At 41.5% G+C, this 17,214-nt stretch overlaps 1 protein-coding gene across 1 annotated transcript in view; it reads right to left on the bottom strand.

The window, feature by feature from the left end:
* LOC309657715 (uncharacterized protein) overlaps positions 1-17,214 on the bottom strand; it is a gene marked incomplete at its 5' end in the record, with an annotated part of 153,511 nt that overhangs the window by 41,961 nt on the left and 94,336 nt on the right. The window contains one exon of the mRNA XM_082455535.1: positions 15,074-15,130. Within this exon, the coding sequence (XP_082311661.1) occupies positions 15,116-15,130 (15 nt within the window). The 3' untranslated portion in view covers positions 15,074-15,115. The remainder of the gene's footprint in view (positions 1-15,073; positions 15,131-17,214) is intronic.

Raw genomic sequence — 17,214 nt, 5'->3', positions numbered from 1 at the left:
CCCAAGGGAACAGCTGGAAGACTCCCAGCCTGAGTCATTCGGAAACAGATTTTACAAAGCACTCCAGAGTTTCCCGGGGGAACCATCTGGCCATGACGGAGGAAGAGGCTTCATGACCAACTGGGTCTTCTCCAGCTCCAGCTCCCATGATTCTCGCATCCTTCTGCCTCTTCCCAACTCACTGTGGCCAGCATGGCTGTGGCCTGACTGTCACGACCCTCTAGCCCGAGCATTTTAAGGCCCGGACGTAGCGACTGACGTGGCTCTGCCTGAGGCCTTCCAGCTGCAGTGCACGAGCCTGCAGCCCTGACGTCCCCGTCCACAGCTCCTCCTGGCCTTGAAGCACTGAGAGGACGGTGGGTGTGATGTCCCAGGACCCAGTGCTGCCAGGCCCGGGCCCTCCACAGTCAGGCCTTGGCAACGGGCAGCACCCAGGCCTCGTCCACTTCCACATCTCACCAGGGCCTGCCGTAAATGGGCCCCTTCGACATCTGCTAATCAGATTTGCTCCACGGAGCCAGGAAAAATTAAACTAGCTCTATGTCGGGAATGCTGGCGAGATCATGAGACCTCACATCCCCACAGCTGGTCGGCAGGTGGAACAGATGTCTGCTGGAATCTGACCATTAAGCTGGAAGGATGAGCCCTAAGTGACACTGGTCACCTTCAGAGAGAGCTGTCAGCCAGCCCTCGGGAAAATGTCAGGTGAACGGGCTCCAACTACTCCTTCAGTTCCTCTAACCTTCCGGAGGTAGTGTTAGCACGACCGCCCTGGACCACTCCGTCTGTGATTAGGTGCCATTTTCCGGTGCTGCGAATCACATGCCAGGCATTTTAGGTTCCTGTTAACTATTCATGTGACTCGGGTTTCTGGAAAATCCCTGTCCAGAAATTTAGTTTTAAGCTAGAAAAGCTTCATAGAAAGTATCTGATTAGATAAACAACCATATTTTTTCTGTCTTGTTTCAAAGTTTTTGTCGGGTGCTACTGCTTATGTTAGTGTATCCATTGACTATGGCTGTGTAACAAAGAGCCTCAAAATTTAGTGTCTTAAAACAACAGTGACTTATGACTTCTCACAATTCCGTGGGTTGCCTGGGCTCACTCACGCACTGCTCCCAGTTGGGTCAGCTGTGCTAAAGGCCCTCGAAGGCTTCAATCACACATCTGGCAGTTAACACTGCCTGTTGATGGGGGCACCTAGGCTCTGCTCCACCGGCCTCTCATCCTCCTGTAGGCTAGATCAGCTTCCTCACATGGAGGTCTCAGGGCAAAGCCCCAAGAGGGCAAAAGTGAAACCGCCGGACTTCTAGAGAACTGGACTCTGGAACTCACACAATACCTGGGCTGCATCTATCACTCCAAGCAAGTCAGAAGGCCAGCCCAGATTCAAGGGGCAGGGAAATAGGCTCCAGTCCTGGATGGGAAGACTTTAAATCTACTTTAAATCTACCACATGTCAGCATCTCCCCCACTGTGTCAGAGTGACATGAGCTCTGGGAGACGGTTTGCAGGTGCTTTCAGATCAAAGGGATCCCAGGACAAATGCCGAATCCTATACGCCACCCCTGAAAAGCCACTGTACTCACTAGCATGGTAAAGTCTCTGAGAAGTCCCACAATAAAAATAAATCCTGTTTAACTTTGTTTCATGATGAACAAATATGTTTATAGAAGCCAAGGAACTTTTAACAGCATTTTGGAAAGTGTGGTCATGAATCCTGGATTTGGAGAACAATTCTAGTTTAGCATACTTTTGTCTTTTGGAACATCCCAGCAATGTCATATGTGTCCAAAATACTCTCTAATGTGTGAAAGTGGCACATACTACCAGAAGTCCTGTGTTGAGGTCATAAAACTAAAGATCACCACAGTTATCTCTCAGGTAATTAGACAGGGAGAAACTTCTACTCAAAATCATCTTGATTAGCCCTAAAAAATTTTCCTCAAAGTTGATACACAAAGGTTTGGAGTCTTCATCTTCAGATATAATATTTTTGAGCATTGACAAAAGCCCTGATTCTTACAGAATGGATGTTAGGGTTCACTCAAACCTTCACAAGCCTAAAATTCAGCGAAAATAGCATAGCCAATATTCCTCCACAAGGGGCTGACGAACCACTCAAGAACTACTTTAATTCTTATCTATTGGCCACCGATCTGTACCCTCCCATACAATTTTCTGCTCATGCAGAAAGAAAAAAGCTCATCCATCTTCAAAACCAGGTTCTCCACTGGAAGCTTTCGATGGCTATGATACGGAAACAATAAATCTAACACTCTGGTCATTGGACTATGATGGTCTCAATAGTGGGTGAAGATTCATGTGGGCAAGGCCAGGTCAAATCAAGATTTAGGGCTGTTAGGATGACAGCACTTATCAGACTGGAAACGACAAGAGCAATCTCCCCAAATTCAAGGACCAGACCCCCACCCCAGTCCCTGCACTTGGAGAAGAGCACCAGTGCACAGAAAAAGGCACACTGCAAACTGGATGCTAAATACAAAACTGAACACATATCCTATTTACTTTTGTTTTTTCTCTCGTGCTGGGGAGAGTGACTGACAAGGGGTAGAGAGAAGGGTTTATGTGTCTGGCTGCTGGATCTGTTTCTTAGACTTGATTATTCTTACATTCACTCACTAAAGGACAGTGATTCACCCAAAGATACAGAGCAGCCAGGGGCCAATTTACTAAATCAGACTCAAGACGTCCTCACATTTCTTTCTTTGGCATCAACTACTTTTAAGTCTTCATCTTAGGTTACGAAATCATTAGGGAAACATCTCCTGGAAGCCTGAATGCAGTTTCAAAGGATGGAATGAAAGTGAATCTACAGAAGAGTGGGGAATTCCATGGGGAAAAACACTCCATAAATGATAAAAGAGGAAGTAACTAATTCTATGTACTGTTAAACATAGCTAGATATTTAGAACACAGAACACTTGGGGCTCGATGGACTGATAGAAAATACATGGCAAAGAGAGGATAAATAATATACTTTATGCATAATATTCACCACCTGTTTGAAGCATGTCACTTTCCCCTTCAACAAGGCATCCACAGGCTTTACAGGGATCACTAACCAGCCACTTAGCAGAAAATGTAGGTTTCACTGCCAAAAGGCTGCACTGATGGGACTCCGAACCTCACACAAGTTCTATAAGCGCCATTCATCATCCTGCACCTAAGTTGTTTGTTTCTACGACAGCAGGATGTTTGATGGGAACGTGGACATGAGCCAATAGAAATGGTGTGGCTGTAAGTGGTTAATACCTGTTGACAATGGTGCAGGGGAGATGGCACAGGCAGGGGCGAGGCCCTCAGGACTCTCACAGGCTGACTTCTGCCTGCCGGCACAATCTCACTCACACCAACCACTCCCCACTGCCTGACCACGCTCTGCACTTTCAGGCCCCTTGCCTTTGCCCTCACTGGTCTCTGCCTGGACTGCCATCCTCCTCCTTCATCCCTGAGTGAAACCCAGTCATCTTTAAGGCCCAAGTCAAATGTCACAGCTCTGGGATGCCTCCCCAAACAGCAGATTTAATTGCTCCTTCCTCTGTCCCCAATATAATCAGTTTATCACAGTGGCAGCTACTTCTCTGCTTGTCTCATGGCTGCACTGGGGACTCTTTTAGGGCAGGAACACTCTCCTGTTGTTCCGCCATCATGAAACAGGTCTAAGTAATTAGACAGCTGATAGCGTCAAGATCTTATCCCCTTGTCCCCTAGATGATACCAACAGAACAGACAACAGGATATTAGGATATATTTTCCATGTTAAGATGTATCATCAAGACTGTTGTATAAGAAGGATTCTTTTTAAGGTCCATTACCAGCACAGGATTCCACCTTTTTTTCCTTCCCCAGGAATTTCCCCAAGTAATGAAGGTGGCCCTGTTCACACTTGGCTGGCCACAGATTTCCGCCAGATTTTTGTTTTCTTCCAGATCTGAGTGCATGGAAAAAATATCGTAATTTCCTTGTGGGCCTAGCTATAATTCTGTAGGCTGATTAGCACTGAAGAAACTGTGACCCTATAAGGAGCTGGGACAATCCAGCTGTTCCATTTGTTACCGTAATGGCTTATCAGCCTTTGTGACTGAGGCATGATGTGTCATTTTAGGAACAACATCTAGACACCTCTCAGAGACTCCCTCTACATCTTCCCTTCCCCGTTTCAGGATCAATGGCCAATTCTCAGTATCTTTTAAATTCACTCCGACATCTATCAGGCACTGATACGACTTAAGTACATTCTACTAACAGTCTCTGCGTGTGCTTTGTTTCTGACCGCCCGAGGTGTCTCTCTCTCTCTAGCGACCTCGTCTGTCAATGTTAAGAATGTTAAAGCAGTGCGCTCAGCAGGCACTGCTGGCGCCCCAGTCGTACCGCCCTCAGCCCCCTCTCCTGAACATGTGTACAGCAAGCACCCAGGACCTCCACCTGAGGGCTCTCTTTTTGGCCCCAGCAAGGAACAGAGCTTAAGCGCTGGCCTGAGGAGCATCCATCAACGACGAACGTGAGTTGGAGGAGACATATCCCAGCTTGCTGGCCCCGCAGATGGGATGATTCTGAAGAACGTTTCCTAGAATTCACCAGGGATTGAGCAACCTGCTCAAGAGCATTCCTTTATTGGCTTTCTTCTCCTCCCTATTTCACATGCCGATTCCCCTAACAGTGCTTTCCAGGATAACCTCCCAGGGAGCCTACTTGTGCTTGAACCTTTGTCACAGGATCTGTACTGGGGGAACCCCATCTAAGAAAGGTACAACAATGACGCAACTTGATACCGATAAGGGAAGGCAGAACCCTGGGACATCCCATATTTAGGTGTAGTCAGTGTTCATAGTAAACAAAATATGTCATGGTATATTCGTGCTGAAGAACCTTTTCATGTCTTGGTCATAAGGAGCCTGAGAGCCTCAAGAAGAGAATGGAGCTGTCTTAAATCTCTGGGAATTAGTGCATTATATGTTTTCTAAAGATTGGATTTCAGTGGCTGTTTCCAGCTTCCATGGTATTAAATTTCCTTTTATTCTTCCCAGCACCATACTTCCAATAAGCTCTGAAAAAAACGTAACCCTGGGGAAGGATATTTTGCTATCTTAATAAAGTCTTTCAATCCTTAGGAGACAATTCACCATATTTTCATTCTCCAAAATATTAATTTTACTCCCTTAAAGAATCTTATGAAAATAATTGTATTTCTTGCCTGATTCCATGGGAGGTGAAGTTGAAAAAACTAGCTAATAAAGGATAATTCCAATATTACAGAAAAACAACACATGTGGAATATGGAAAGAATTAAGACCCAAAGGAAAAATGTCAAGTCCTCAAATCAAAAACCCTTTAAATAGAGAGTAATGCCCAGGGCCTCTCACTTGACTAATATGTGTTAGAGGTTATTCAAGGTGTACTTTGCTTTAAGCCAAGCAAGTAGGTGAAGAATTCAGGCTTCTATAAAAGATAAATTAATGGATGAGGATTTACTTCACACATAGAATTAATAAATATTCCATTACAATACCATGCCCTGCAAAACATCAATTTTACTTTAGAGAAACCTGATTTACTTATTTTTAAAGACTGTCTCTAGTTGGGAAAGTGATAATCATTCATTCAGGGAGTGAAGCCTGAACTAGGGCAGGAGGAAGAGGGATGCAGATGAAGGATGTGAAGGAGGTAGAAGTGACAGAACTTCATATAACCCATGGGATGTTGCCAGTGAGGGAAAAGCAGGGTCTCGAGATGCTACCCAGGTGTCTGAGTAGCATGGAGGATGAAGTAGAGGTCTTCTTACCAGCAGATAGAATCCAGGCCACAGGGCCAGTCAGGGAAAGGGAACAGGTTCATCGGAGGGCACACTGCATTAGATGTGCCAGTGGGACACCGGGGGGAAACCCCCAACAGGCAGAAGGCTACATGGGTCTGCAGACTGGAGAAGAGGTTTGGTCTGGGGAGGTCTGGCCTGTGGGCAGCAACTGAAGGCACGGAGTACGGTAGAGAACTTGCAGAATGCAAGGAGATGCAGGAGAGACAGGGTCAAGGACGGCCTGGAAACTATCTTAAGGGGTAGGCAAGAAAAGTAAGCCAAGCAGCCTGAGAAGAAACATGGGCAGAAAAGAAGCAGGTCAGAATCACTTCAAGGGGTCAATGAACACTTCATTATGAGCCAACACGTTGTGTTTTTATTATTCCTCTGTCAACAGGCATTATACCACGTCTGCCTGGACAGGGCAGGATGCAGGGTGATGATGGGGTACCCACAAGGTCTGGGTGAGGGAGGACGGGTGCCCACTGGGTAGACTTGACTTTCCAGATGCTGACTGTCACAACCAACAAGCCACATCACGACCTCCGGGTGTGTTCTCTTTGACACTTCCACGCCTGATCTCCCCTCAAATACAGGCCAATTTGGCACGCAATTAACTATCAGTGAGAAGACACCATGCTCAAAGTTACGCATTCCAACACATCCTTCTAGGAAAATGGAAAATCATAAATGTCACAATTATCATAAATGACAATTTGACCGGAAAAGGACATAAACAATCCCAAAAGAGAAAAAACAAATGACTCTTCTATTTATGAAAAATATTCAATTTCATTAGTAATAAAAACAGTAAAATTTAAAATGAGATGCCATTCTCACATCCCAAACTGGCAAAGATGAAAGATCTGATCATCTTCAGGGCATGACAAAACAAGTACTCTCTTATACTGCCAATGACAGCCCAACTTTCCTGGATATATTTTTAAAACTGAATCAATATCTATAAAAGCATATTCAAAGTTTATATTTAATGGTTTTAAAAAAAATCAGAAAACAACTCGAATGTCAAAAATAAAATGTTAAAATGATTTAAATATATACCATAAGACAATATTCAACCATTGAAATTTTTTTTAAACAAGAAACTTTTTATGATATGGGGAAATGCTTATAATATTAAACAAAAAAGTAACTGAATATAAAGTCGCATACAGAATAAGTGCTCAATTATGTGAAGAAAAGAATGTACAAAAAGAAAACCTTGTCACGAGATTGGCAGTGGTGACCCCTAAAGGAACTGATTTTTTTTTCCCTTCCTGCTTATACTTTTCTGTATGAACATGGATTATTTTGATAATCGGGAGAAAAACACATACAAACATCTTCTGGCAATTCTAGTCCAGCCACAAGAGTAAGTACATAAGGACTACTGCTTGGCTTCAAGAGTATACAGTGCTCAAGGGCACAAGAAAGACTGAGGTGTGACCTTTGAGCAGGTAAAAAAAAAACAAACCCATCTTTAAGATGTGCAGATGACATAAATATACAAGCATAAAACATAGACTATCACAGCAGTTGAATAAAAATGTAATTCCTGGGTTTTTGCCCAAGTGACTTTCTCTGTAACTACCCTCGTACCAAAATGCCTGAGTTTCTAGAAGGGCAGACTTAAATATACTTGATGTGAGGTGTAAATGGCCAATAAACTGGTTACCCTGACCTTGAACAATGATGAGTCCATGACAGCGGTTGACCACCACCCTAGGCTGAATGTGCCTTTCCAATCCATAGTCATTCCATGAAGAGTAGGAGAAAAATAGATTGAACTTTAATTGAATCAGGAATGCAGTTTGAGAAAGAAGGAAGAAGAGAGAAATGAGGCAGTGAGGCAATAAGAGAGAACCCAGCTCCTACACATAAGTCACACGAGATTTCTAAAGTGGATTTGCAGTCATATTTGTCTTCATTAGCTGTGAGTTAATGACAGGAAGTGTCCATTTCCTGACACAACTTGGCTGTGTATATAGAATAATTTGGATCAAAGTCAGGTACATTTCCAAGTCCATCTGAGCTTGCCAATTAGCTTTAAGAGTTTTGCACAGGCTGTTCTGGGCTGGTAACATAAGGCACAGAGATTGGGGGCCAGTCCCACCTTTACAGGTTGCCTGGCACCCCACCCCTATAATACCTGGTGAATGGCTGCCCCGTGGCTCAGGGGATGCTGGTGTCTGGAAGGAGGGGACCGCTGTATGACGAGTGGTCTCCCCACAGCGTGAGAGCACGAGACAGGGAAAAGATAACGAACACTTTATTTTGGTTATTGAATTAATCCAAAGGGAAATGTAGATTAAATCAATATTTAATTCAGAAGAAGTCAGTTTCTGTTACAAAGCCATGATGAAATTTCAAAGAGTAGAGAGGGTGTTTATGGGGGCAGGATCTTGGAACTTCAGAGCTATATTACGGCCTTCTTTGGTGGTAAGCATGGATTGCTGTGGTTTGACATGGCAAATGATTAAAAAAAAAAAAAAAGAATACCAAATAAAAACGTATGCAGCTACTATTTACCTATATTAACAAGCTTCATATAAAAGCATAAATATATTTTATGGTGATAATGAGGGAGACACCTCTACACTATCCCAGTGTATATTCATTCACCTGAGGTCAGTTCACCCCCTTCCTTTCAAGGAACAATTTAAAGAGTGGACCATTAAAGCAGAAAAGCTTTCTACATAAGGATTATGGCATTTCTCCATGTATATGGGATGGACAAGAGAGGTACCAGCTGGAACCAAATCAACTTGCTGGAGGGTTTGCAAATAGCGTTTTTCATAGACTTAGGCATTTGATCACAACAAAACTATGTCTACTGATGTGAGATCCAGAAGGTCCTTGTGGACCAACTGCATCAGATGGAGAACCAGAATTCCCTGTGGAATAAACCGTCAGACAAAGAACCAGAATTCATAGGAAGGTGGCTACGTCAGCACTGAGAAGAGTTCCTTTCCATGTAGGGAATCATGGATTCTTCTTTTTAACCCCAGGCTTCACCTCCTCTCCCCAAAGCAGATGAACTTCTACTTCTCAAAAGAACTGAGGCCACCACGTGGGAATTCTCTTAACATCTACTCCTTGTACTTTAATCTTACCCTATTGCAACCCCCCCTCCCTCTGCCACAGAGCTGCCCCAGCCCCTGCCCAGAGCTAACCCCGCAGGCGCCTTTCCCCCTTCCCCCAGGACTGCGCTTCATCAGTTAGCTGCAGCCCTGCCCACCCTCTCGTCCCCAGCCCTTGTCGTTTCTTGCCACTGACACCTTCCTACCTGGGCTCCTGGCCTCTGGTCAATCTGTCACTCGTGGTGCCTTCTTAATGTTCAACTTCAACTCTCTGCTTAAAAGAACCTTCTTTGCTTCCCAAATTATAAATGGGTTATATTCAGATGGTTACTAGACTTATCATGGTGATCAATTTATAATGTATTTAAAAGTCAATTCCCTATGTTGTTTACTTGAAACTAACATGATGCCGTATGTCAACTTTTCTTCAGTTAAAAAAAAAAGTAAAAGTTAAAAAAAAAACAAACAAAGTGGGTGAATCTAATAATTTGATTCTCACCAGCGGTATCTGAGACTTCATGCTGTTCCACATTCTTGTCAGGATTTGCCATTATCAGACTTAAAAACTTTTTGCTTACCAGGTGGAGGTGAGGGTGTATCTTGTGGGGGGTTTGTAATCACATTACTCAAGAGGTTGAGCAACTTTTCATTTTACTGGTTCCTTGCGGTTCCTCTTTATGAAGTGCTTGTTCAAGTATTTCGCCACCCTTCTCCACTCCTGGATTTTTGCTTCAGTTGGTTGCCTATCCTCCTTATTGATTCACAGGCATTCTTTACATATTCTCCTTTGTGAATTTACGAGTGTTTTAAATATTTTATCTTTTCACTCTCTATATAGGCTTTCAATAAAGTTCATAATTTTAATGTAGCCAAAGTTATCAATTGTTTCCTATGTGACTTATGCTCTTTGTCTCTTAAGAAATTATTTCCGACCTCATGTTAATAAAGATATTTTTAAATATCAAAAAAATAAACAAACAGGTCATACTCCCAAAAGTCCTTTATAAATTGGAAGTTATACTTAAGCCCATATTCACGCCTCCATTTGCCCGACATTTACCGAGCACGTTAACACGTGTCAGGCACTGTGCTGGGCAGCCTATAATGTACCTGAAGCAGAGTTCTCTTCAGAGAATGTTACAGAACCAGCTCTTACAGTCTAAGCATCATTTATCCTCCCTCCATTCAGCTGATATTCACTCGGCACCTACCACGCATCAGACATTGTATTGGGCACAGAGGGTATAATAAAAGACTCAGACCGGCTCTCAGGAGGTTTACAGTCTACCAGGGGAAGCCACTTTTCATAGAAAGGGAACGCCCCTGCTGGGAAGAACGCTCAGGACTCTCCTTCAGACAGGCACAGTGTCTACAGCCAGACTTCTGACCAGAAAAAAGACAACCTGTCAACATGCAAGTAACAGGAATAGAAAAACAACTGCACTCAGTTTAAGTCTTTAATGCATTTAATTACTTTGATTTGCTTTTGCTACATCTTGTAAACCACTGCCTACTTATACTTTATTTTATCATTTTCTATCCAGAGAATGTAAATTTCATCCAATTTACCCTCAGTAAAAGGAGAAAGCTATAATATCCTCTCTTACTAAGTGCTTCTCCTCTCCTATTAATTGCTTTCAAGCTGCTGGTGGAAATGAATTCTATACTCTAATACTGGAATTTAAAAACAGTTAAACTCTCTGCAAGGAAAAGCTACCTTTCTTTAGCTGAAGATTCTTCATGAAATTTGATAATAGTTTCTATCTAATATATAAATATCAAATCCTGTTTAATTCCTGGATAAAGTTTACAGTACTGGAAAGTAAACTCTCTCATTCACTTGCTCAGTATGGAAAAGTATGAGGACGGCAAGGTATTTGCCATGTTTCTTACAGAAAGGGGTGCGGGTGTCACAGATAAAGTACTTACAATGGAAGAATTCTGACAAGGAAAGTGACTGGTGTTTGCTGGCACCAATTACACAGAAACACAATCAGAGAAGTTAGGAAACCTCACTACCATCACTTTGTGACACAGCCAGGACTCAAACCCAGACCAAGATGATTCTGAATCTAACACTCTTCCCCCCACCACTTAAAATACACTTACGTGTCACCCAGGGCATACATGTGAAACAGAATACCGATGATTTTCATTGTATTATCTTCTCACGTTTCATACACACACTGGTTACAACTAAACATCAAGCCAGCAATTATTCCCTTAGGAATGTATCTCTGTATTTCTGGTACTGCAGTAAGAAGGGAGTGCTACTTGCTATAGGTGATTAAAAGTTATTTTCTCCTGGATGACTGTTCCTAAACCTATCTCCTGGGCATGGCAAAATGTGACCCGGGGAGCAAGGTATCTGCATCAAATGTTAGAGCCAACAATCATCAAAGAAGCAGAATACTTAGCTGAAAAAGAGTGTGTGGGTTCACATCCTGGTGGACGGCTATGAGTGCCTCCCTTCGTACATTTCGTAAGATGGCTGAGGGGAAAGACTACAGCCAAGATGTCTAAATGGAGCCTCAGGCTGTATCACATAAGGTTCAGGTAACACATCTGCTACGTGCCTTTTCTTTTTCTTTCCAATTTTAAGTATTTTTAAAAATTCCTCTGAACTTAATTGGTAAACTGAAACAAAAACCTTAAAAGAAGAAAAAAACCACTTTCATAATCTGCAGTCTATTGGAAAAACTTGTACTTCACTTAATAAATTAGAAATTATCTGATTCTTTCAAGGATCGTCTAGAGCAGCACTGTCCAATAGAATTTTGTGAGCCATGTACATTATTTTAAAATTTTAGGAGCAACATTAAAAAAGCAAAAAGAAATTAATTGTAATAATGTATTTAACTCAAAATATCCAAAATATCATTTCCACATAGAATCAATATAAAAAGTATTAAAATATTGACATAATTTTTTCTCACAGTAACACTTCAAAATCTGTTGTGTATTTTGCACTTACAGCACATCTCAACTCAGGCACTAAATTTTCATCAGAAATACTTGATCTGATTTAAACTTTAAAAAATTTACAGTTGAAAAGTAGATGCCCAAGTTGTCCCACACATACGTAAAAGTTTTCCAATAACTGAATTAACTATTAGTTCTAAATTTTAAATGAACTAAAATTAACTAAAATTAAAAATTCAGTGCCTCTGTCATACTAGCCATATTTCAAATACTCATAATGGCCATATGTGGCCACCATATTGGACAATGCAGGTCTAGAGCTTTCACTTTGCAAATCTGGTCAATTCTGGTAAGAATTCTTCCAGATGGGGAAAGATCTGTTTACTCATGAAGAAAATCCAGGAAGACTAACTCCCAACGCTCTGCCCTTCTGAATAAGTGAGTCCCACATGGCAGGATTTGGTCACTCTTAGTTTATTCAGGACAAAGATGACCTTCCCTGGTCTTAACTATCATAACATGATAGAAAAGGCAGCACAGTAAGCCGAGGTTCAAACTGGAGAGATTTTAAAACCACGGATATTCTTTTGAGTCAGATTCTCTGTCTCCCTTCTAAAAGTATTCTGGCAAATTTACTGGCATGTTTCTTGAGATTCACCAGGTACTAGCTCCATATGCTCCACTCTACACACAGTACATCATTTAATCTCACAGCAATCCTGTGAGATAGGGTGAGAGCCAGGGAGGGTGTTAATAATTTGTTCAAGGTCATATACCTAATTATAAGGTGCAGAGCTAGGATTCAAGCCCAGAAAGTCAGATTAAAAAAAAAAAAAAAAAAAAAGCCTGCCATAGAAGCCCTCTGATTCTAACCACACACCCTAAGTTCCTACTTTTCAAAGGCTCCTCACAATTCTCCCGGAGTAGGCAGGGCAGAACAGAGCAGGAATCGCCTTGTACTTCACCAGGGAGACACAGGAGCTACCCAGCAGAGCAGTCCCTCCACCCCGTGTCCAATGTCTTTTCTAAGATGCCTGGGGTCAGGAGCCAGGCAGGGGGTACCTGTCGTCTACTATGTACCACGCATGCTGCCATCACGCCTTGTTCACTCTTCCAAACCACTCTGGAAGGAAGTAGTATCCACACATAAAGAGATGAGAGTTCCATCAGGTAAGGAAGGCTGCCTTCAGTCACACAGCCAGCTTGCACCACAGCTGGAATTCCAACCCAGGTCTGCGTCCGGCCAAGGTGGAGCCTCAGCCTAGGGCCTCCTGGTGATAAGACTCTCCCCAGACCGCAGTGACTCTCTTTGCTCAAGAGACACCTTCTACCAAGCTGATATAACATGAGCGACCATATACAGCAGAAGGCAGGATCAGATTTCTTCGTAATTCAGATGCTGTTAATCAGAGTGGCTGTTCTTATGTCTTCCGATTTGGTAAAGTTTTATTGTATTTACATGGGATGAATTCACAATTCAAAAAACAAAAACCAAAAAAGATATAGAGCAGGTTGGTTTTATCTGGTTAAATCTTCAGAGACAGGGATTTCAAGGGCAAACACGAATTAGCTGCTGAAGGCACTGGCAGATGGAATTGGCTTTTCCCCAGAGCTGGATTAAACAGGCCAGCCTGGAACTGATCCAGGGTGACAACTCACAAAGGGGGACTAAATCATCATTGGAATACACTGGAAACATGGAGCCACTTAACTCGGGGGTGCACTCGACTCATTACATAACAGGCAAAATGGCAATCAGACCTGTTTTCACTCAAGCAGACAGTGCCTCTGAGTAGAAAGAAACACCCTTCACCAGCACAAGCCTGTCTCTGTTGAGAATATTTCCCTCATAGAGCTGTATGAGCAAAAGCAGGCCTCACCAGCAACCCCAATTATCACCTGGCTGGCAGGTCTCTGGAATTCTGGATCTGAACAGCGCATGGCAGACTGTTATTATTAGCCAAATTTTAAACAGGTTTATGAACACCTGGTTCGGAAAATCAGAAGTAATAAATCCCTTATTTTCAATGTTCAGGGAAAGGTATGTATTTCTTATTAATAGTCTTTATTAATAGACAATCAGTTTCTCCCACCCCCACTAAATAAACATGGAGCAGATATTTAAAGATTATCAGTTTGATAAAGTGCCAACAAGACACCCACCTGTCTTGGGTCAGCCTCGGCTTTCCTATGAGCAGGAACTTTGCTCAAATAATTTCATAACTCGTAAGTGCTTACAGTTCCCATTTAAAAAGACAAAAAACAAAAAACAAGCCAAGCTTCCTCACCTAACCCAACCAACAGTTGTTAGGACAATTTAAAAACATTTGAGAAATCAATAGTTCAATTCACGACATAAGAGCAATTTTTCCTTCCCCAGAATCTGTGAACAAAAAAGATCACCTTTCCACAAATGAGACGGTATCTGTGAAAATACTCTTCAAATCCCCTGCACGTGGCAGACCCTCCTGGACAGGGTGTGGGTCAGTCCCAAGTACATACCATGCACTGGTTCCCTTGGCCTGAGCCCCACCCTCAAGTTCATGACAAGAGCAAGGCCCCTACAGGACCAGGTTGAACAGGCCTCTCCGTTTTGAGAAACAGAGCTGGATCAAAGTCTTTGGGGACAATTATTTAACTTTCCACTTTGATTTCCTTGAATGCATACTGCAGGAGGTTACTCAGCCCCTATTTCTGTTAGTAATATTCTCCCAAAGTGACCTTTATAAATTAAAATATATAGAGTTAATCATAAATCACCTATTAGTCAACTGTTTTCAACTTTTATTTAGGCAATTCCTCTACCCATGCTGTCATCAAAAACTAAAATTGGGTAATTCGAATTGGCCATCTCTACTTCCCCTTTCAGAGAGAAATGATAACAAAGGGTGAATGATCCACAGAGAAGCTCAAAAGGAAAGACAACTTAAAGCCAGCTGTGCCCATTATAAAGAGGTCTTAAACTTGTTTGTAAACGGTGACAGAACAAACTATGTCAGAACTGAAGGTATGGAATTTACAGCATTAAACTTAGTATCATTAGTGAAACTTTACAGGGTCCTTTACAACATCTGTGTACGTTCATCAAAGTGGTATTTCTAGCCAAAAACAAAACCAAAAAAACTAGTGTTTATCATTCAGGGCCCCAAAGTTTGGAACACTGCACCTCTTTCAAGAAGTAAGTTGCCACCCACCTCGAAAGGGTTTCCAAAGAATCACTGATAGTAAGGGTATCTGATTTCATTGACTCACCTATTATATCTGCAGGAATGCTGGGACGTCTCAATGAACAACTTCAGAAAAATGCCACCTGGAGAAACAAATTGAACAAAACATTACTTTTTTTTTTTTTTTTTTTTAAACACACAAGAAAGGCTTACCATACAATTTTATGTCTCATTAAAATATGTGATGTTTCAAATATTGGCCCCCAGGTTGCATATAAGTTCAGCTTGCATTACAATGTAGCCACCCCTTCCTGGGAACACTGATGCACTAACCCAAAGTCCAAACCACTGATGAACCAGAAAAAAATAAGAGGGCAGGGAGGCAGGTGCAGCCCATGAACACGCACCTTACGACATCCTTTCCTTTCCCCTCACAAGGGGATCAACTTGAAAACACAACCTGTGACCTTGAGGGCACTTTATGAACAAACATAAAAAGCTCAAATAATCCAAAAACAAATTATGGAATGAAATATAAAATTGTGAATGAGGAATCCATCCTGGCAGCACTTTATATCCTTTTTCAGTTATTCTGTTAACTTTTTTTAAAGCTAAATTCACAAGGATGTCAAAAATTGGAGAAATGGGGAAATGGTCATTAAAACCCTCACATAGTAAACAGAGGAATCAAGAAGAAGAATTTCTTTAATGATTAGTTAGTTTATTCCAAAATCAAGTATTCCTTTTGGTGTTCTCAAAGTCTTTAGATAACCTTTTAAAATTATAAGCCTATTTAATACGGTCACAAAATAGACCAAAATGTCTTTCAGCACTACTTTGAAATATTAAACATAAATGGAACAAATTTCTTATATAAAATATCACAGTTGCCATTTGTTGGGAATTTATTGTGCCCCCAGGACTGTGTGGCATCAGATTATAACCTTTCCAGACAGGGAGTATGTCCATTAACATATGAGGAAGCAGATGTTGAAAGAAGCAGAGAAGCTTCCCCAGTATCACACAGATCCAGGGTTTCCAAATCATGCTCTTTTCACTCTGCCATGTGGCCCCTTGAAGGCACTCCTTTCAGTCTATGTAGTCTATTCATCACCTCCCCAAATAGAAATCTGACATTCCTTAAAGTAAAAGTCTGGAAAGGAAACTGACTAGCAGATAAAATTAACTTGTGCTTTCTGCATGTTTAAAAATGTTGAGCCTAATCATGCCATTTAGGATTGTAACATAATACAGTACATGAGTAAAAACTTACATCCAGATAACTAGGTTAACATGTGCAGCATCAGTATAAATCCAGACTGGACCTGAGGCTGAAAAGCCAATACTGGACTCAAAGGCTCCTCTATCTAAAGAAATCATTTTAGTTCAGTTACAAACTCGAAGATACTGGACAATGCTCATTCGGTTTCAGTTGAGAAAAAATACATACATAAAAGAATTCTGAATTCCTAAGGTCCTTTGTTATATAATTGCTTGGGGGAGTTATGATTTTTTAAAAAGGTCCTTTATAAGTTAATTACTAGTTAAATTCCAAGAATTTCCCACAGTTTAATTTTACCCTTTCAGGAAACATCATGGGAAGTCATGATCAGTATTTTTATCTGGAAACAGCTTCTGTGAAATAAGCCACTAGGATTATTATGAATGGGTCTGTTATAAATGAAGTTCTTGAGCAATGTTTCATTACCTCTAAAAGCTAAATGGGTCACAAAAATACTTGAATTAGCACACCTCCAAATCAAGGATAACATTTAAAAAATCTCTTTTGTTACATACAAGGCAAGCAAAAGTTCTGGACAGTTAAGGCACATCTCGAGACTCTAACAACAGAGAAGGCACGGTTGAATCCAGATTCCCACCTAAAGTTCTCCAAACTCACACTGCCGAGAAAAAGCACCTCCTAGAATACATAAATTTGGCCTAAGGTCCAAAGAAGTATGGTATCTGGCAGTAAGTTTTCAGTATCATGATAAAGCTTTTCTGACAGCTAAGTCCCATCTTGTGAAACCACCAAAGTAATCAGAAAGATGAACCATGCTAATTCTGTTATTGGATATGGTTGGTAAGTAGGGTGTTATATATAGTTTTTTATTTTTTAATGCTATTTCAAAAAAATACAGTAGTCTAAAAATATGTCAAATCTCACAGTCCTCAAAAGTTCATAAAAAATAGTTAATGTATTAGGCATTAACTGTCAGGCACTGTT

This window comes from Balaenoptera physalus (genome assembly GCF_965194825.1).
Source record: "Balaenoptera physalus genome assembly, chromosome: 3".
NCBI classification, from domain to species: Eukaryota; Metazoa; Chordata; class Mammalia; order Artiodactyla; family Balaenopteridae; genus Balaenoptera; species Balaenoptera physalus.
This window is presented reverse-complemented; position numbering and strand designations above follow the sequence as displayed.